Here is a 21275-nt window from a genome sequence, read left to right as displayed (position 1 = left end):
CAATGTAGGGGGCCAAGCATATGTATAGGGATATGGTATATTTAACATACTTTAGGGTTCCAGTCATGATGAGACTCGAACCTGGGTCTCACACATCCCAGTGCAGAGATGTAACTGCAACTCTAAACAGCCCAGGCTTCATAGTATGCCTTCTTTAACATACATTTTCGTTCTGACCACGGCAAGACTCAAAACCCGGGTCTTCTGAGGCACAGTGCAGTGACCTTAACGTCTGTGCCCTATCACACTTAGTCAATGTGTCACCAAACTATCCTATGTCTGTGAGAAGGGAATAATTAGAGCACAACTTAAATAGTTTGTCATACGAGTCACCATTTATAATACGAGTGTGATATATTATTCATATATATTACAAGATATTTTCTTACAAAGAATACATAGACAATATAAAATGGTTAACTATTTCAGATCAATTTCTCTTGAACAAATCTGAATATAGGTCAGAACATACATGTATGCACCAAGTTTCAAATCGGTCCCATTAGCGGTTTTGGAGAAGATTGAATATTGTCTAATAATTGTCATTAATCCAATTTTGGCACCAGACTTATGACCTCCACATTTCTTGAGGGACAAGGTTATATAGGCATCTACCAGCATACCAAGTTTGGGGAGTTTATGTCCAATAGTTTTCATTTTATGGCCAATATATGGTGAAATAATAATAATAATAGTGGTGGTAGGTGGTCCAGCCACTTTGTTGCTTGGCCCCCTAATAATAATAATAATAATAATAATAATAATAATGATGAGTTCATGGAGCATAGGCTGAGCCCTTTTATCCAGACTGTACTGGTCTGAAGTAGGTTAACAGTCACGAGGATTCCCAAAAGTAGTATACAGCAGCCCCTGTGAGCTCTGCAACAATATCAGAGCTGTATTAGTCCTTCCCTTGAAGCTGCATTGATTAACAAACATCTGTTGCAATTTTTGTTATGGATTTCATGTAGAATAGATTTGTAAATACAATGAAAGTCCATATGGTAAAGCAAGGAAGTGGTTAGACATTTACAATCACAAGAAAAAACAAGAGAATGTCAGCAGTCTTCTTCAAAATGGGAAAGTGGTGAAATGGAGTGGGGCTTAGTTCCTTTTTCCCCCTCATTCTGCAGCACAGTTACCAGGACACCTTTCTGTGCGATGCTTATCAGGTAGGCCACACGGGTTTACAAATGGACCATCTTGGGTTGCTGCAAGCCATTTAAACCTTACAGCCAAGCCATGAGAACTTAAGAGGCTCTGGTGACGGATATACAGTCCCCTCCCTACTCTCACACATTTTGTGCTCTTCAGTGATGCCAGACAAGGGGCCTAATGGAATATTATCCCTCATTAAAGATGTAGTCATTTGCAAAGGCCTGTAATAGTAGAAAGCATTGGAGCAGAGAAGCAGTCGTAGGTTCCCGAATATTCCCATTTTCAAGTCTGTCGTCGACCTTTTAACCCTCCTTAATGCCTACTAATTAAATGTATTAATTAGGTTTATTAAATTTAATGGAAGCCAATTGCCCTTTAGGCTTTTTGTTGTTGTTGCAATTCGTAGCTTTTTTTTTTTAAGGCAATTTCTGGAGTTCTACAGATTTTCAATCTTAAACTAATGACCAACAGAGACTGCAATAGCAAAGTTTCCTATGAGCGCATTTCAGACTTGCAAACAAAACACACAAATCATTATGTAAAAGAACTGGAAACATTTAAAACAAGTTGCTGAAAATGCTTTGTTCGGCACTTGTTTGGCATGAAAGTGAAATGGCGGTCACATTTCTGCCCTCTGCCAAAACTGGGCTGTATTTACTTTTTATTCCGGTTGGGACTGAAGTAACAATAATGCAGAAAACAACAACTTCTCAGGATATTTTAAATATTGTTTTTTTAGAATACTGGCTATGGTGTGGTTTAAATGTCTTAAGATGAAGATACCGTCTGTAAACCAATGCAGGACTTTCTGAAAAAAGAGTTAAGGCAGACAAGCAGCATTTATTATTTTGGAATTTCCGAATATATTATTTGTGTAAATCCCAAACTAGTTATCCATGGTATTACAAATGCTGATCTCAGACATTAAGTGAATGTTGTTTTCTTCAGGTGACACTCATTTATAAGATTTCTCTTACCAGGGTTTTATAAATGTAATAGTGTGAAGTAACCCGAGATCTGGGCCACACAGATACACATTATATTGAACCATATTTACAGATCGTAATCAAACTGGCTGTTTTGGCCTTTAATTACTACAAGATCAAAATGATCAGTTTTCCTGGTACAGACCAGACTGAGTGAAGAGTTGATCAGTGTTACTTTCACATAAGGTTTTATATACAGTTTGTTATCAATTAACAGAAGATCAAGAGTGACTGAATTGCCGGCAAATTGCCAGCAACGTTTGCCTGTTTTTTTCCCCGTTGCCCCCCATTCACACTGGGTTTGAATGTGGGAAAATTGCCGGCATTGCCCCATTCACACAGAAAACAGAGACTGCTGGCAAAAGCGCTATGGCCATGGGGACGAGACCCGGACCGGCACTGTGGACGTGTCTGTACAGGTGCGATCATTTCCCCGTTTAAAGGTTTGGAAAAAGCAGTAAAATACTCCGACATGTATATTTAGGAGACGTCACACCACTGCGTTATTGTATATTTTTATATAGGCAAAACAATCACCATTCAGCAGCGCAACGCTGATTATAACATTCACAAATATAGCAGCCCATTGTTGTGTCTGTATAACTGCATACAGTGTTTAAATAGACAGCTGGGTGCGTCACTATTCACACTGCTGTGTGACTTACAAATAAGAGCAATACAAAGTGTAAAACTACAGTACAGTTCAAAGCATAATGCAATTTACACACGTGTATAGGAAATATATAGTAAACAATACAATTTAGTCATATGTATTTTTTATTGTACACATTATGCTGCCATTTCTTATATGCACAAATACTGTAAAATTTACATATCCGGTGATTTATTATTACCAAAAAAAAAAAAACGAGATCACTAGATTATTGCTATATGATTGTAGCCCCGAGAAAACATGGAAGTGAATCAGGAAAACAAACCCGAGTTAGTATCCACACTAACTGAGCACATTTGTACTCAACAAGTGTGAATGGCGAGCACACGGATACATTGTTTCAAAGCAAAGGAACCGAACCGATTTCATTTGAAAAGAATCCAGTGTAAGGAGGTAACACGTTTGCCTGTATAGAGATTATATTTTGCATGATTTATTGGTATATAACATCCGACTTGTGTGCCACTAGTTAGCATTACATACGCCAACCTGTCGGTTCATCAACACTCAGAATTGCTGCGACTATTATTTTCAACCTCCGCCATTTCTATCAACCCGGTCCGTTTCTCGTTACGGTCACAAGTTCTTGTTCAAAAGCGGCTTAATCTTGTCGTGTTGTGGTCGCAAAAATGCGCCTCTATTCTGATAGCTGATGCACTGCGTCCACAACCAAGGACTTGACGCCGAATTTGCCGGCAATCATTTTCCTGCTCCATTCACACAGAAATAACCCATTCATACAGACCTTTCCGGCAACAAAATTCCGCCAAATTGGCAGCTATTGTTTCAGTGTGAATGGGGTTTAAGACATGAATAACTGCAGAAACTAAAGTATAAACTAAGATTAGTTAATGCTGTGCAGGCTAATTAAGCAACAATGTTAAATTTCACAAAAGTCATTTAAAAGTGAAATGTTTACATTCAATTTAAAAATGATACTGAATCTACATGGTCACCTTAAACAAAATGCATCTCGAGTCGTCACCTCAAACCTCAAAAACATATTACAAAATTCACTGAAGGACAGACGATAATTAATTAAACTGCTTCACAGTTTCCTTAGGCCTCCTTAGTCAGACATGCCAATAACTGTGATTTCATGCCTGCATATTTTGCTAAATATGTCCAATGACTATTAGAGACGGCAGGAAAAGCTTACAGGAATCTCCCCGATTTGCAAAACATCCCACCTTCTACTGCAAAATACATGGAAATCTGGAGGAACAAGGATATGAAATGTACCAAGGGTATAAAAGGAATGTGAAAAATAAAATAGGAGTTGTCATTTAATTCCATAATTGTGACCTGCCACTTATTGATTTTTACATGTCCTTTAGTTTCATTTATTTGCACCTTACGAAATCGGAACATATGCACACGGTTTACAGAAACAATACAAGTCTGCCTGTCAATAATATGATAAGAGACCAAGAGAACAGTCAGATTAAATATGACACCCAAATCACAGCCCACTGCCTTCCCTACTAGTCTAAGGAGAAATGAGTGACTTTTTCAATTCATTCTTACTGTGTCTGTGCAGTTCTACAAAAAGCTTTGCTATTCCATGCCCTAACTTTATTCAGCTAGAGAAAAGATTGGCTGTTATTTGATTCTCTTACCAGTACTTCTAATAATTTGTTTAATTCACAGTTTCCCCATTGATGACTACTGTAATAAATGGTGTATGATGTTGCTCCAACATGGGCAGTATTTTGCCCTCTGTGGTTTCATCACTGCCAAACAGATCAAGAGATATAAAGGAAAGGCCATTACATATATATGCTAAATATACTTTATTAAAAGGTGCACCACATATACTAGGATTAAAGTAATTGTAGCCATTTTTATCTTCACATTTGAGGTTGTGTGGTTAAGAAAGAAATCTGTGAAAGACTTAAAACACTAGGCTTCATATTGTTACTTAGTTCTCAACCAGTGTGTGCAAGTCTCTGCATCCCTGGTTTAACCATCTGTAAAGCTATTGAAGAGCCCTTATGTTATGGAAAGAATGGTGCACAGATATCCTGCACTATCAAGTTCTGTTACCCAATTGCCTTTAGGGCAGCATACAGTGGGCATGCCTTAGAATAATGAGATTTCACAGCCAGACGGCCACATCAATTGAATTAGGAAATCTGAAACTTGCAGCCTCCATTTAAAAAAAAAAAAAAAAAGTACACAGGTTAAACTGATATAGGGAAGCCTAAAACAGAAATTTCACTTTATTCAACATAATACATTGCTTCCTATTGTATGGTTTCCTGCCCATTGACAAACTTGAGTATGTGGGTCTTGCATATTTAAAATGAGTTTCTTTCATAAATCCAGTGTCTGAGAAACTTCCTCCTTGTGAACAGATACAAGTAGAAAAATGTTATGACTGAATATTGAAGCTGTTCATTTTGTGGCGGTAAGACACCCTACAAGTTCATTAAATTCAGCCTGTACATCAAGCAAGTAGCCATTTTGGCTCTTTCCATGTTTAATCTTCCCAAAGTTAAATATCTGAATATTATTTGTTAAACCAAATCAAATATTTGTATTGTATATATTCAGCTTCTTTACTAAATCATACACCCCACACCTGATAAGGCTTCTTGTTAGGGACAGGTGGACAACACTCCACCAAAACAATGATGAAAGCTAATAAATTACCACTTCATCACTAGGTATATAACAGACATAAGGCTGGGTAGAGCAAATATTCCGGGATAATTTTCAATACAGTCTGCAGGTAATGTTTTAAACCAAAAAAGTAATTGTTTAGACTGATTCAAACATGTTATAGTTTAGGTTGTCTGAGGTCTCTTAGGGTTGTCTACCCCCAGCAAGCCATAGCAACCCTGTTGATCACATGGGCCAAGCAGACATTGGCTGTTTAAAAGCACAACAATACCTGCTGGTGTCCTTTATAAAGAGCAGAAGAGACATGTGATTATTCGGAAGGAAGAACAAAAAAGCAGCAAAAATATAGAAACTACAGAGATCAATCAGTATTCTTATAACAGCACAAGTTATATTTATTTGCATTATTAATTTGTGAACTTGACGTTTTCTTAAGGGGGCTGAAGTAAAAATGTATTCTGATCATGGTTTTCAACTAAATACAGTTTAACAGCTATGCCTGCTGTTATTTAAATGTACAGTATGGTGTATTCAAGAGTGGGGTCAAAAGTTATCTTTTGTGGGTCATTTAAAAGAGAACTAAACCAAAGAACACATTTGATTTAATTAAACCAACACTGGAGACAAAAGACTAACTTCTACATGCATAACTCTTTGCACAGGATTTGCGTCATGGATATTATCCAGTTAGTGACGGATCACAGTAATAATGCTAATGAAGGGCATGGGATTCATAATGAAACACTTCATTCATTTCTTCAAAAATGTATCTGATAAGAAGGAGGACCAGTCCTCCCCCAACAGGAATTAAAAATGGATTAACAATTTAAAGAATATATTTGGGGGGGGTTAGCACAATTGTATTTAGCACCATTATCTTAAGTGACATAGAAATCACTGTTAGGATTGTGCTCTTATCTACTTAGGACTGATATCAACAAACTTCTCAGGGTCTGTTAATAGGGGTGGAGAAAGTGTTTTGTCTCAACACTTTCTCCACCCCTACCAACAGACCCTGAGAGGGGAAAATAAACATGTAGGATTAGGCCTACATAAGAAAGAAGACCAGGGTGGATGTGTTAACTAATCCATTAGCACATTCAGGTGGTGTGGCCAAGTGATAAAAAGGTGACCAGAGTGAATACTTTGATAGCATAAACCATTAGTCTCCTGGAACAAATGCAGGTGGGACCTTGTCGAGTACCATAGTTTGATCTGGTCAATAACTATACTGCTATGTGAATGATGAGGGTAAGAAACCTTTAAAAGATAATTCGCCCCCAAACGAGTTGAACTTTCTATAATGTACTGAAACCAGCAACGTCCTTTGCACCTCGACACGCACAGCACATGTAAATGATGTGCAAATAATTCCAGGACTGAGAAATGCCGGGATTATTACTACAGGGAGTGTGGGTTTAACACAAACAGCCGAGTCATGTTGTGCGTGATAGCCTCGGATCCCGGGTGTATTGCCAAGCAGATGCGACAGTTGCCCTCTTCCCACGCATCTGTAACTTCCCAAGGCCCTGACTTTCTGTATGGGGGGACTTCCATAGCTCGCATCAGTTAAGCTCTCGGGTGAGGTTTGGGACATTTAAGAGTGTAATCTGCTTCTCTCTCTCTCGACCAATCCATTTGAACTGGTTTTGTTTTTTGGGGATAGCATGTCACGATTCAAAGACCAATCAATAATCAATAGCGTGCTGGCTATCACGGGTTAGGGTTCAAATCACAAAATGTCAGGAACACACCCTACTCCAACCTTTCCAGCCAACACATGCGTCTAAGGAAAAACACTGGTCGCGGTCGTGCAGCGCAGGTTTGCGCAGCTGTGCGCAGCTCTGCGCGGCTCCACCAATAGGATCTGAGGGATTGTGCAGAACTGCGGAAATCTGCGCTACACGAACACGATCCACTTGGTGTATGAGGACGCAAACAGATAATTTTAAATTCAAGCACCATTTGCAAGTACCTATACAAACACAGTCACCTGGGTTTATCCCCCACACACACCCCGATTCATTTTGTAAAATTAAAAAATGGCCAAAAACCCCTCCGTACCCAAAAGTGAAAAGAATTCAGAAATTAATACATCACTAATGAAGTCCGATATGAATTGGATGCTTCTTTTATAATATGGACGAATAAGACAAAAAAAAAACATTTTAAAGGATATGTATTAAACAGTTCTAGGACTTATCAGGGGGGTTGTAGTTTAAAAGTTGCAGTATTTTAGAGAGCACCTCCACACACGGTTCTCCGCATTTACACCAGAGTTCAGCTTCTGTTTGAAACGAACTGATTATACCTGAAATGATGCACGACTTACCACTTTCTTTATATGTCGGTATCTTCTTCCCTCTCTGGATGTTTACGTTTGTTTCCCAGGTTTGGGCAGATGGACCATGTTCACTCCCAGCCGCTTCCCTGTTCCACTACAAAGTGCTGCTGCGTTCCCTCCCTCCCTTTACCTGCGTAATGGCCACCTTGTTCTGAAAGTAGACAAACGGGTCCGTCAAGTTTTGTTTGGCAGACAAATGAATAGAGACATTTTAGTCCCTGGCGAAGCTGAAGTTAGGCAGCTTAGCTTTTTCTCACCGACGCAAAAGGAAGCGCAGGTGAGGTCATGTGACCCGCACAGGTAAAGGCGAGCTGGATTTCTACCATTCCAGTCATAGCCAAATTGGCTCTTTATTTGCATAGGCTGTGGAAGAGCAAGACAAAAACTAATTGCAGACACCGGTGCTTTGGTATTCTGCACTAGTAGTTTGCATTTCTGTACATCTGCTCCATCTCTCTCTAAATATAATGTTTATTTATTGCAGTTTGTTTGCTTTGATGCAATAACTATAATAAATGCACCTATCAATTGTGTAATCCGAATCACTAAGTGCCTTCTGTTCCAGTCAAGACTCACCACCTGTATTGAAATGTTTACTTGAAATACTAAGTATTGTTGTAATTGAATGTAGATCACTGTTTGGGAGACATTTGAAGTAACATTAAATCAGATTAGATGGTTAGTATTGCTAGTGTAGAGTAGTGGTTACCATACTGCTAATGTACTCTTGAGCAAGGTACTTAACCTAGTTTACTCCAGTAAATACCCAGCTGTATAAGTGGGAAATTGTATGTCAAAATAAAATATGTATAAAATAAATGTAAATGAACCCTAAGAATTATCTGTGTGTTTCTGAAAAGTGAAAATATACCAAAGCACTTCCTTGTTTTTAAGTTACCTGGTTTTAAAATGACCATACATGCAAACTAACATCTTGGTTAAGAACTTAAGAAGGTTAAGAAGATTTTAATTACGGTTTTGTGTTACAAAATACCTATTATTAGTACTACTACTACATATAATAATAATAATAATAATAATAATAATAATAATAATAATAATCATAACAACACACATAGTTTCTATTGCTCAACACAACTTCTACAATAATAATAATAATAATAATAATAATAATAATAATAATAATTGAGATTAGAATAATACATTTACATAGGGCTTACATAATTGGTATGACACCCAACATCTTTATAAGGTAATTTGACTCCCTCCAGTGGCAAGCACTAAAACTAAACTGGAATATGGCTCAAACAAATAATTTGTAGTTATATTCCATGCATTTGTTTGTTTGTTTTGTTTTATTTGTTGTGTTAATAATAAGTACAACATATTGTTTACAATAGTATTTGGGGTCTAAATAATTATTTTGATACCATTAACATAAGAACATAAGAAAGTTTACAGACAAGATAAGGCCATTCCACCCATCTCGTTTGGTGTCCATTAATAACTGAGTGATCCAATGCAGTCAGTCAGTCATCAAATTTTCAGCTTCAACCACATCGCTGGGTAGTTTATTCCAGATCGTGATGACTCTCTGTGTAAAGGAGTGTCTTCTGTTTTCCGTTTTGAATGCTTTGAAGCCCAATTTCCATTTGTGTCCCCGGGTGCGTGTGTCCCTGCTGATCTGGAAAAGCTCTTCTGGTTTGATGTGGTCGATGCCTTTCATGATTTTGAAGACTTGGATCAAGTCCCCACGTAGTCTCCTCTGTTCCAGAGTGAAAGGGTTCAGTTCCCTCAGTCTCTCAGTAGGACATTCCCTTCAGACCTGGAATAAGTCTGGTTGCTCTCCTCTGAACTGCCTCTAGAGCAGCGATATCTTTCTTGAAGTGTGGAGCCCAGAACTGTCCACAGTATCCAGATGAGCTCTAACTAGTGCATTGTACAGTCTGAACATTACTGCCCTTGTTCTCAATTCTACACTTTTGACAATATACCCTAACATTGTGTTTACCTTTTTTATTGCTTCCCCACATTGTTTGGATGGAGAAAGTGAGGAGTCCATGTAGGCTCCTAGGTCTTTCTCATGCGTTACTTAATCTAGTTCTATTCCTCCCATAGTGTAATTATAGTGGACATGTTTATTACCTGCATGTAATACCTTGAAATTCATCTGTCAGGTGTCTGCCAACTGAATATTATCCAAGTCCCTTTGTATAACCTGTTCTGCCGTGATTGTATCTGCTGAGCCACCTATTTTAGCACCATCTGCAAATTCGACAAGTTTGCTAACTATCCCAGAGTCCAGATCATTAATACAGATTAGAAAAAGCAAAGGCTCTAGTACTGATCCCTGTGGAACTCCACTAACAACCTCACGCCAGTTAGAAGCGACTCCTCTAATTGACACCCTTTGTTTCCTATACATCAACCAGTTCATAACCCATCTACTTATATTACCCTAACAAAGCAGTTAGATAGGTTACAGAAATTTAAGGAATAAAGTTATTTTAGGCTAGGGGTTTTTGTGCTGGTAGTACAAGTAGTAGTAGTAGTACACATGGATTTACTCCCTTACAGCAGCAAAAATAGTTTTGCCATGCTACACATCCTTGACACTTAATATACCGCTAGTTAAGTTTGTCCCTCCAAGCCACCGTAAGCTGGGCGTCTCAAGTGTTGCTGTGATTGGTTCCCTCGTCTCAATGAGCCGCTTTGCTCGGCGCAGCAGCAGTCCGGCTTCCGCACATGTTGCAGTCGGCCCACACGTGTGCGGTGATCTAGCTGTGCGAGCACCCACCGACAGATGTATAGATCTAGACAATAGCGAATGTTTATATTTAGATGGTATAAAAAGAGCAGTTCGCGATATTATGGGTGTTAATATTTAGTAACGACTTGTGGCCTGGTTTCACGGAGCATGTCAGGACGCGTCAAGGATTATTCTTAAAGCCTGATAAGCCATGGACTGCAAATTCCCACCGATTCTCTTCCCGCAGTTTTTTAACACCGGACCTCCAGGCAAGAAGCCCGATGTTCTCCCAGTTGCAGGAGGATGGGGCGTCTACGGACAGTTAGTTGGAGTCGACAGCACTCAAGAGGTGAGAAACGACTGAATCTCCACGTTCAAATCGGTCGTACGTGCAGGATCCGATAATAAAATCATGGTATTTTGTGTTATTTATCTTCAGTCTATGATCTTTAGATGTGTCCATATCACTGGGAAAATGCAGGTGATGTGTGGAGATATGGAAGAGTGCTCCGTGTGACGCAAACCGCTGGTGACGCCACATTGTGAAATCTAAAAAAGGATGTAACTACATATCGTATTAAGTGAAGTGCTGTCAAAATAGTAAAATACTTCCGCCTTATCTTGTCAAAAGTCTGTTTTTCTCTTCCCATTTCAATGGATTTAACCTACATTGGGGAAGCTTTCCAAATTGAATTGTCCCCCTTGACCGGTGGATGTAAGTGTAGTTAGATTTGACGCGTTTATTTTGTGTTTTGCCAGGGTCCTGGCCAAGGAGGCAGTGTGACCTTTGAACCCCAGCACAAAGTAAAGGGGGAGAGATGGAAAGCATTGGAACCCATTCCAGCTCCTCTGCTGCCCCCTAATTCAGGTAACCGATATTTGACAGACACTTCAAATAATGATTTAGCAAGGTTTGTTGCTTTGATGCACATGTTTGGAATATGTAAACTTTGTAAAAACAAGGAAGCCCATAAACTGATACACAGCTACATACTATATACAGTCTGTTATTCCCTTGTATGTGTATAGCTTTCCAGAATTAGCTCCCAGAATAATCTAGTCTTTTTTTTGTTTTTTTTTTGTCCAGTGCAAAATGTAACAGGATATGAGAGCTTGGCTTAAGTAATAAAAAAAAGCAGAATTAAAGAGTGCATTTGACATGATTGATTTCTCTCTCTTTTTTTTTTCCAGATTGCAAGGTTTCCTCACCAACTGACACCAAAGCATCAGACTTCCCGATACATGTAAACTTATCTTCTATATTGTAATAGTATGATCTTTTGGGAGTTTATCTATTTGGCTTTTTGGGATAAAGGTGGGCTGTTTACTTATGTAACAGAGACTCCTACCAATGAAGTCTAACTTGGTGAAGAGTGGGCAGTGGTTATTGGATGTCCAATCATACATCAGTTTCTCTTTTGAGCTTTTATATTGGATTAATCAAGATTAATCCATCTAAAGGATGTCCTTAACCGCAACATGTATACTTTTAACTTGCATGATGTTTGAGTAACAATGCTCATGTTAACAGTTTGACTGAATAACAAATAGTTTTTGCTCTGACTGGAATCTTATTGCTCATTTAATGTTTGAAATATTACATTTGTCTTACTATTATAAACAAATATTTGTGGTCAATAAAGGTGAATTGCAGTGTTTTAGAATTTTGAAAGGTACTCCGTGGCAACGTCCTAATTTCTGCCTTTATATGGACATTGAAACTAGAGAATCAGGAACAAAATATAATGTATATAAAATGCAAAGGTAGAAATATTTGGTGGATCATCGTAGCATTTGTAGTTTATAATTGTGTGTTCAGCTTACGTGTCATTTTATTTGTTGGTTTATTTATTTTCTTCTAAAGATGCAGAATTTCTACCTTGATAACTCTCTGGATGCCTTTGGTGCAATGAGCCATATTCTGGAAGAGCACTTCTATTTTGGTAATGGTGAGTTACAGGTTGGTGAAATTAATACAACATTTGTATGTACAAATGACCTGTTTCACAAAACAATTTTTAATTTTGCTCAGTATAACATTACTTGAAGTTCATGTTCAAGCCGGGTAGAGTTCTGAATGCAGGTTAACCACTGATGTCCTTGTAGGGGCCTTTTAGACTATGCTATTTGATATTGGAAAATAATCAAAATGTGAGACTTTTTCTATACATTTTAGATAAATGCCATGTCTTCATTCCAAACCAAAGATTTGGTTCAGTTTGATTTCCTGGTGAAGTACATTACCGTCACATTTGTGTAACACAACTATACTGTCACTACTTCGCTTCCAGAGAAGCTTTATAAAAAGTGATTTATTGAACTAGAAAGTCTAGTTGTTTTACAGATCAACTTTTGTTTGTGCTATGTGAAGCAAATGTGAATGTGTTTTAATTTGACCCTCTCATATCAGAGAGAAATATTGCATTGATTGTTTTTATGTTTAATGCAGGGCCATTTAAGACAAAATACCAAAAGCATGAAGACAATGAGAGGATTTTTAAATGACTTTAATTACCATAAGTAAGTGTTTACACTTTTTATTTGTAGTTGAAATGATAACATGTTATTTTCTGTAATCAGTAAATTACTATTTCAGCAAATGCTTCAGAAACTGTAGATTACAAAGCTGATTACAAAGACTATCTTGGAACACAACTTGAGTGGATCAGCGTGTATGTTTCCTTGAACGTCAGTTATAGAGCCGACCAGTTCATTAGATCTGGGATGGGTCAATATTTAGGATGTTTCTTCTGCCTGATTTTACCCAGTCATTACCTGAGGTATGAAGCATACAGAATGGGTGTGCAGCTATGGGCCAGCAGGTTTTACATGTAGCTATAGATTGGCAGTATGCTCAAATTATTCTTCCTGTGATGCCACTGTGGCCCTATAGCAGTGACTCCCAACTCTGCTCAGACACAAGGGGTCCTCCAGTACCAGGGTTGGGAGATACTGTTCTGTAGAGCCAGTGTTGCACATCTCTGGCATAATTAGACCCTAAAATTGAAGTGATTCAATTGGGTGTGTGTTTCTCTCTCAGGTGCCCCATGACGTTTTTCCGTTGGAAACCACGCTATTACAGCTACCTGTTTGGAGATTTGATTTACGACATCCCCCCTGCGCTGCTAGGAGAGCTCCTGCATGAGGAACTGATGCTGCAGGGCCACAGGGAGCAGTTCAACGAGGTGTCCACTGGGGGTGCTCTCGGGTACATACCGTTTGCAGAGACCAGTCACTCTCAAGAAGGTTGCTTGATTTATCCCAGACACGCTGCCCTGAACCAGCTCCGTATCCTCTTTATCAGGGACAATCAATCAATCGGTTTTGATTTGTATTGCTCCCTTCTCAGGGAAGCCACAGAGCGTGCCACTTGTTTCAATTGTGTCCATGAAATCAGATTAGGGAGTGCTTTAGACAGAATTGAGTAGGTTCTAGTTATTACAATTGATTTATGCCAAAGGATTATTATTATTATTTATTTATTGTTTGTAGAAAAGCACCTGACAGAATGAAAGAATCATATGTATTTTTCAGTAATTTTTTGTTCTTGAGTTCTGTATATTGTCTACTTCACTCAATCTTTGCTTTTGTTACCTAAATTGTTGGGCAAAGTTCAGCATCTGTTTTTCTGTATTATTGAATTTACTTTGGAAGTAATTTTGTCCTATACATCTACACTTGTAAAGAAGCTGTAACATAAGCATATGAAACTTGAAGACAAATATAACATCATCATTAGTACAGAAAGATGGTTGTTGGGGCAGGTTGCTGACACTTTAAGGGAAGCCTACAAAAATATTTAATTCAACATTAAATTACAAAACCCGACTGTTTCTGGATTGCATAAAGAAAATGTGTTTTGGAGACCTTCACTCTGATGTCACAGATTTCCGCAAGATGGTGCTCGATTTCGAGGATGTCGGTGCCCCCAGGCTGAGTGTTGAGGACCAGTCTGTGAAGATGAATCTGAATGGAACAGTCCGTCAAATCAGCACAGGGAATATGCAAGAAAATGGCGAGTGAAGTCCTATTTATTAGTGATTTTCAAATCCTTATTTTATGATCCCCTTGTTATAGCTGTGGACTGAAGCAAGTTTTATTTCTTAATATTGGGGGGTTGTTACATGTATTGCCAATGGGAAAAGTCTTTTTGCAAAATTTGTGAATCATCTCGCATTTTTTACATTTATTGTTAATCGGTTCATAAAGAACTTTTCATTGTTACTGTTTTTTGTATTTTACAAAGTTTGAAATTCTAAATCTTTACTTGCAGTCATTATTTCCCAACATGGAAAAGCTTTAGTATGTGCAGTATATTAGTGATGACCAGTTTGTTTCCATGAGCCCTGAAAATGTAATAAGGAAAATCATAATTTAGTTTAACTATTTTTCCATTGAGTATTTAGGGAGATCAGTGCATACAGTGATCTTCCAAGGAAGGCTGATGAAAGACCATCAATTTCACATAACCTGCTTGTGACTCGGTCTATTATTTATTTGCTCCATTTTGGTTTCATCTTACAGTTTTTGTGGGGGTGCGCTCAGATTATCACTGTAGCGTTTGGAGAATCAACAGCAACATGAAGCCGTCTTCTCTTGAGGTCATTCAGACCGATCAGCTTGCTACGTGCATCAGTGTGAGGTATGTCTGATCAGTGTTCCTCCCTCTCTATTAAAAGCGGTATTCTGTCTGATGTGACAGTGGTCTGGCTGTGTCACACGTGCCTCTATATCAGGGATCTGATTATTCCAGAAGCTGTTGACTTTTCTGTTATAGTGCAAGGTGGCACATCTTCCAGTAATATACGTTTTGCCCGTCACATGATTAATAACTAAACGTTTTAAATTACCTTTTTAAGTATTACATTGACTGTGGTTTATTTATGTCATTTACTTTATATTGTGTGGTCTTAATATATGCATTTGTATTTGATAGTACTTTTATTTCAATCACCAAGTAACATTGTTTCAAATTAGGATGTAAAGACTTTTGACTATAACTGTACATCTGGTTAGCTTTGTCATATTGGACTATATTCAAAATCTAAACATCCATTTACCAGTTTATGCCCTCATGCCAGTTCAGCCTGTAGACCTCTTTCTCTTCTGTCAGTCCTCATCTCCCAGGAGAGCTCCTGGTTGCCAGTGAGAGTGGTGCTGCGTATCTGTGGACTGTGGGCAAAGGGTGAGGATTGCAAGACAAAGATCAAATGTACATAAACAACTTTTTATTTGTGTGCAGTACAGCACTGTTACTGGAAAATAGTTGTAGTTTGCCAATAAAGAAGGTGCTAGCTAGTGGGAAAAGGTGAACTATAGTATTGTTAACTGGATTTTGTATTTATTTCTTGGCAGACTCCTTAGCATTACAAGTGCAGCAATACAATCTAATACAGCATTAATACTTAAGAATACAAATACAATTTAAGAATGACAAAAGTGCAGAAGTAGTGTTGTAAAGCAATATAAAGCATACATCCTAGATTGAAGAGGGAACAAGTGCAGACATGATGCAGTGAAGTCCTGGAAAAGACCTAAGGGAGGAGGCATAGGAGATGCATTTCAACGGGTTTTGTTTCATAATACAGTACTTTTATATGTGCTTTACAATTTACTACTAACACCTTCGTTTATTGTTATTTTTTAAGTTTGGAGTGGGGTTATTGTTTTTAAATCCACTTTCGTTTCTTCAAGGCTGCACAAGTTCCGCACTGAGACAGAGAACCTGTACTTCAATGGGCGGTCAGCATGGCGTTGGTGTGATTACACAGCCCACCCCCGGGTGATGATGTATGCTGACAGGACGGGGGTGGACCTCACAGACACCAGGGTGAGTCCTTGGGCCTGGCCTTCAGCAGCTGCTTTAATCTCTGCTCTAACAAAATGAACTGTTGGAAAAGGATTCTGTATCATGTATTGGTTGTTTGTACGAGGCAGGTGCTTTGTCTAAGATCATTCATTTATCCAAGACCTCTGAAGGTATGTTCTGTGTAATTCATTGTAGGGTGCTGTAAAAATAGTGTAGACCACAGCTATACAGATAAACACTGCAGTTTACAGCAGATGAGGTACAGGACTATAGTACACTTAAACAATTGTGTTTTCAGGACTAAAATGAAACACAATTTATACTATATCAAGACAAATTCACATAAACCTGTCCTAGGTGGGATATTTGGGTAATTCAAATTAGTTAATGGGCAGTCCCCTATTTTTTATGTTTTTTTGTTTTGTTTTAGAAATTACAGTCTATAGGAGAGGATAGTGAATTTCAAACAAAAGAGCATGCTAATTCAGTGAAGATACTGGGGCCAGGGCTGGGGAAAGAAGTTGTTCTGTTGTAGTGTAAACCTTTGCAGAAGTGTTTATATTACTTTTGGTTTGTTTGTCCTTTCATCAGTCTCCGGAAAATGCAAGCCACACTCTGTTTTACATTGGGAAGACCGCAGAATGCAAAAAGGGCGAGAGGGTAATCCTGCCCAAATATCTAAGAGATGTGAATTCCTACCACTACCTCATTACAACACAGGTATGATATTGTCTTGCTTCAGTTTACACAATGCTAGTGGGAACAGGTGAGCACAGTTTCAAAGGGGTGCTGCTGAAAAGCTGATAATGAACCATCTGCTTTCTTCCCAGTATTCCGCTTATATTTTGGATGAGCGTTTTCCTGGTCTGCCTGTGATGAAGTGGGAACACATGATGGATTTCCCCCCAATGTTTTCCCAAGTCATAGCAGGAGCTTCATGGGACAGGAGTAACAAAGTGCTGCTGGGTTCTCAGCGATCTGGACAGCTGATGATGTTGCAGTATTCTGGTAAGACTATCCGTTTGTTTTTGAATGTTACAGTGCATGATTGCCTTCTGTTGTGTGTGTGCTACTGTTGTAGTGATGGTGTGTACAGATTGTGACTGCAAATTCTCCTATTTTATTATACAATTGCATTCATCTCGAACTAAAGTGAAGACATTTGTTAGTGAAGGGTATTTGGTTCAAAAGTAGAATAGCTTCCTGCAGTTTTTGCTCTGGCTTGCATTCTCTAAATTCCATTGACTGCTCTCATAACTGACAGTTGGGGCTGATTTAAAAAAATATATATATATATTGACATTGGTTTACAAACACATGGCACAGTACAGCAGCACCTCCCTGCCTTGGTGCGTTTTGGTTCCTTATGCCCGCACTTGCTCTCTCAGATGCCCTGAAGCAGCCCTCCTCACTTTTCCAGAGCGCATATCCCTGTCTGATTGAGCACTTCGTTCCTAGGCTGTAGCGCTGCTGAAATCTGAGAGGGTAGCTCTCTTGCTACTTTTAGATCCCAGTTTAAAAAAAAAAAAAAAGGTTTGGAAAGCATACATGGCTTCATTATATGTATTTGTGATTGTTATTATGTTTCATCTTTTGTAAATGACTGTTTTAATATATTGTAATTTCTGTATTGTGTATGCTTGACTTGATCTGTGCCGTTAGTTTACATTACTGTAAAATAATTGAAATCATCTGTTATTATGCTGGTAATGTATTTAAATTTAATATGAAGTGTCATCTTAGATTACAGTAAAAAAATGAAATTGCGAATGAAATTTTGAATTTAATTTAACACTGATTTATGAAGGTATTTTACAACAATTGTAATCAATTCCCTGTTTTGGAAAATCGCACCGGGGAATATTAATTTTAGTTTTTTGATGGAAAATATGAATTTGTAAAATGTACTTCACTCTCTGTAGTATAGTATGCTTTTGTAAAATAATATTTTTCCTACAAATTGAAATTTTATCATTGTAAACGTTACTTAAATGTTATTTTGTGAGATATAAAATAACTGTTACACAGCCCAGAACACAACTGCAGAGTGTTTTCACATGGTAGTCTTATGACTTTTATGAAAGCAGGACCTGTCTTTGTTACCAGGTGGTAGTCAAGCAGCCTGCCAGTCTCTGGGACCTCCTCACAAGCTGTCCAGCCCTTCTGACTGTCTGAGACACTTGCCTGTGCAGGTCCCTCACCGTCGAGAGAGAGCCGCGGAGAGACTGGATTCGCCCAGCGCAGGTAGCAACTCCTTGCTTCACTTCATAGATGAACCCACTCAAATGTTTATTTTCAAATGTTTGTCTGACTAAGTCGACTCTCCCATTAAGTTAAGGATTAATGACTGATAACTTTGTTTCTGCCTTTTTTAAATACTACCTTAGTTCTCCCACACAACAATTAATGTATTTTTTCTCTGCTTAGGTTTGACGGCTCTCTACCATAACCAAGGCACGGAGTCGCTGTGTGTGCTCCAGTTGTCCGAGGCAGGAGATATCTTCTACCAGATACTGAGGCCTGAATCGGGAAACCTGGAAAATGAAGAAACATCAAGGAATATAGACCCCACTGATGAAGAGGAGGAATCCATAGATTCAACTCGGGAAACAACCCTGATTCAGCACGATGAACAAGAAACCTTGGAAAACAATATGACTGATACACAGAGTGAAACTGAAGATGAAGTAGTCCCGTCTTACCAAATTGAAACGGTGATTAATGACCTAGAGGAGCAGGACCTTGATTCAGAGTCCGACTCGCAAGACACTGTTGGCCAGTCCTCTTCTTTGAATCAAGGCATCTCAACCAGGCTTGCAAGAAGCCAAACTAACTCGGTATCACCTAGCAAGAAGCTGCTGGCCAGGTGGAAACATTGGCTGTCAGTCTTTCTTCAAAAGCCACCGTTGTCCCAAAAAATGACTAGATCTCACTGGGGCTTTAGAACCAGAAGGATCATGTCTTATAGTGCTTTCAGGAAGAGCACATCAGAGTTGACCAAATATGATGACGTGAAAGCAGAGTTGAAAGAATCGATGAAAAAAGAGGAGGCATTCGTCGGTATCTACACACGACCGCCGTCCATGGAAGTTGTGCAGATCCCAGATCCAGTGGACCCTTCGGAGTGGGGTGATGACCTGAGCAAGCGTCTCACAGCGTCTTGGGGAGGCAACTGGCAGACCTGGTGGGAGGATAAGCTGGGGCTGAACCATGACCAGAAGGTCGAGGCTCTGCGTAGGAAAAGGAGGCAGCAGAAACGGGCACGCCGGCGAATGTGCCTCTCGGGAAGCTTCGCCTCTTCGGTCAGCTATCAGTCAGACATGGATGAGCTTTCAGGTTGGTCCTCTGCGACTAGCAATTTTGGGGACAGTCAAGGCTGGGAGACATCATGCTCTGAGACAGGTGGACCTGCTACAACAGATTCGTCCACCCAGGATATAATCTCTGGATCTTGCAGGACTAATGAGAACAGTCCGGAACGATCTGTATGTAGCCAAGAGAATGAGCTGGCACTTGAAAATGCTACTGTTGCCTCCCAGGATGCCATTCTTTCCAATCGGGACACCGTTGTTACAGGATTTCCTCCGGTAAACAGGAGTTTGTTGTCTGTAGATAATGCAGACTGGTCAGATGCCACAAGATCTGTTATTTCACCGAGACCCTTGGAGTCTTTGCTCCCACAGAGCATTCTAAAGCCTCCCACTTCACTTGCTACAGGTGAGGTTTCAGAGCAGGTACTGCAAACTTGTCAACCTCCCAGAACAAATACTCCCTCCTCCTCGGTTCCTTTGAGGCAAACTACTTCCAAGAATCTAAAAAGGACAAATCAGGATTACTTGTGTTCTCTGTTATCTCCGCAAGAGGAGACACAGGATGCAGTGGAGGATGAGGGCTTCTTCCCTTTGGCTTCCTCTTCCCAAACCAGCACAGCTTTTTCACAGAAATCACGCACAGTGCCTTCCTCTCAAGGTTATCTGCGGTCTTCACAGCCAAAGAAGTCACGCATGGGCTTCTGATCCCCCAGAGACCCCTAAAACAAGTAATGATTGTTTGTTTTGAAATATTAGTTCTTGGTAAAGTAAGTTCTTTAATCTTGTTATATTGTATTATGGGATGTGTAGTTTTTATTTTAAACTTCACATTGAAGGATCTGAATACAACAAAGGCTGCTTTGCATCTCATTGCATTTACTTAAAAAGGTGTAATGTTTTTTGTTTACTTGGTAAGAGTAACTGAGAAGTTTGATTTACAACTTAATAAAAAAAATACACCTATAGATTTAGATTTGTCAGTTATTTCCAGTGAGAAACTGAGAAACAGTGAGAAGAGTGTGAAGGGTTACTGATTGTCAAATTCTTTCTAAGCACCTATTCTGTGCTGCTTAAGTGAGCGTTGATGGTTTTGAAGGCTTCTCTTAGGGCAACTGGGCAATGGCATGAGACCACAGATTGTGGAATTTCAACCACCGGGATTATTAGTCTTGTTACAGAAATGCATGCTGGACAACACATTTACACACAATACAATTTTCAAAATAGTATTTATTTTCTGGTTTCTTTTTGCAGTCATGACAAATCATTATTTATAACAACAAAACAATAAGTTAATATCTACAGAAACTATTCACAATGCTACTAGATTTTTCTTAATGGCTTTACATTTTTTTATATATATTTATATATATATATATACACTTTAACATTTATATACATTTTTGTAGCATTTTTACATTTTTATATATTTTTTTTGTTTGTTTTTGTTTTTAAATAGCACACACAAACTATTCTACATCACACTCAGTTTTTACCTCTGCATACTATTTGTTCAAAATTATTATTTTATTAATCTTACAAAGCATACTGCATTTAGGTAAACTTCAGAACTTAACACCATGGATCCTTCTAGCGCAAACTCTCGCTTTCAAAACATTGACTTGGAAGGTTACACAAGCTGGCTGGTGTACAGACAAT

At 38.8% G+C, this 21275-nt stretch overlaps 2 protein-coding genes across 2 annotated transcripts in view; one reads left to right on the top strand and one right to left on the bottom strand.

Moving 5' to 3' along the window:
- atp8b1 (ATPase phospholipid transporting 8B1) overlaps nt 1-8051 on the bottom strand; it is a 44552-nt gene extending 36501 nt beyond the window's left edge. Inside the window, exon 1 of the mRNA XM_066710925.1 lies at nt 7775-8051. The gene's annotated coding sequence lies outside the window, so the exon portion shown is untranslated. The remainder of the gene's footprint in view (nt 1-7774) is intronic.
- Nucleotides 8052-10463: 2412 nt separating this feature from the next.
- taf1c (TATA-box binding protein associated factor, RNA polymerase I subunit C) lies at nt 10464-20940 on the top strand. The gene is made up of 14 exons (XM_066710921.1): nt 10464-10845; nt 11256-11364; nt 11688-11740; nt 12361-12456; nt 12946-13016; nt 13537-13784; nt 14383-14511; nt 15021-15138; nt 15610-15681; nt 16191-16326; nt 16897-17025; nt 17136-17313; nt 18412-18549; nt 18733-20940. The coding sequence occupies exons 1-14, from the start codon at nt 10708-10710 to the stop codon at nt 20319-20321; spliced, it is 3204 nt and encodes a 1067-aa protein (XP_066567018.1). The 5' UTR covers nt 10464-10707; the 3' UTR covers nt 20322-20940.
- The last annotated feature ends 335 nt before the right edge of the window (nt 20941-21275 follow it).

This window comes from Amia ocellicauda, chromosome 8 (assembly GCF_036373705.1).
Source record: "Amia ocellicauda isolate fAmiCal2 chromosome 8, fAmiCal2.hap1, whole genome shotgun sequence".
NCBI classification, from domain to species: Eukaryota; Metazoa; Chordata; class Actinopteri; order Amiiformes; family Amiidae; genus Amia; species Amia ocellicauda.
This window is presented reverse-complemented; position numbering and strand designations above follow the sequence as displayed.

Bases quoted from the DNA above. Each gene is read 5' to 3' on its own strand.
- taf1c (XM_066710921.1), top strand. From the start codon at position 10,708: ATGGACTGCAAATTCCCACCGATTCTCTTCCCGCAGTTTTTTAACACC. The intron at 10,846-11,255 runs GTGAGAAACGAC...GTGTTTTGCCAG, and splicing joins GAGTCGACAGCACTCAAGAG to GGTCCTGGCCAAGGAGGCAG. The intron at 15,139-15,609 runs GTATGTCTGATC...CTCTTCTGTCAG, and splicing joins GCTACGTGCATCAGTGTGAG to TCCTCATCTCCCAGGAGAGC.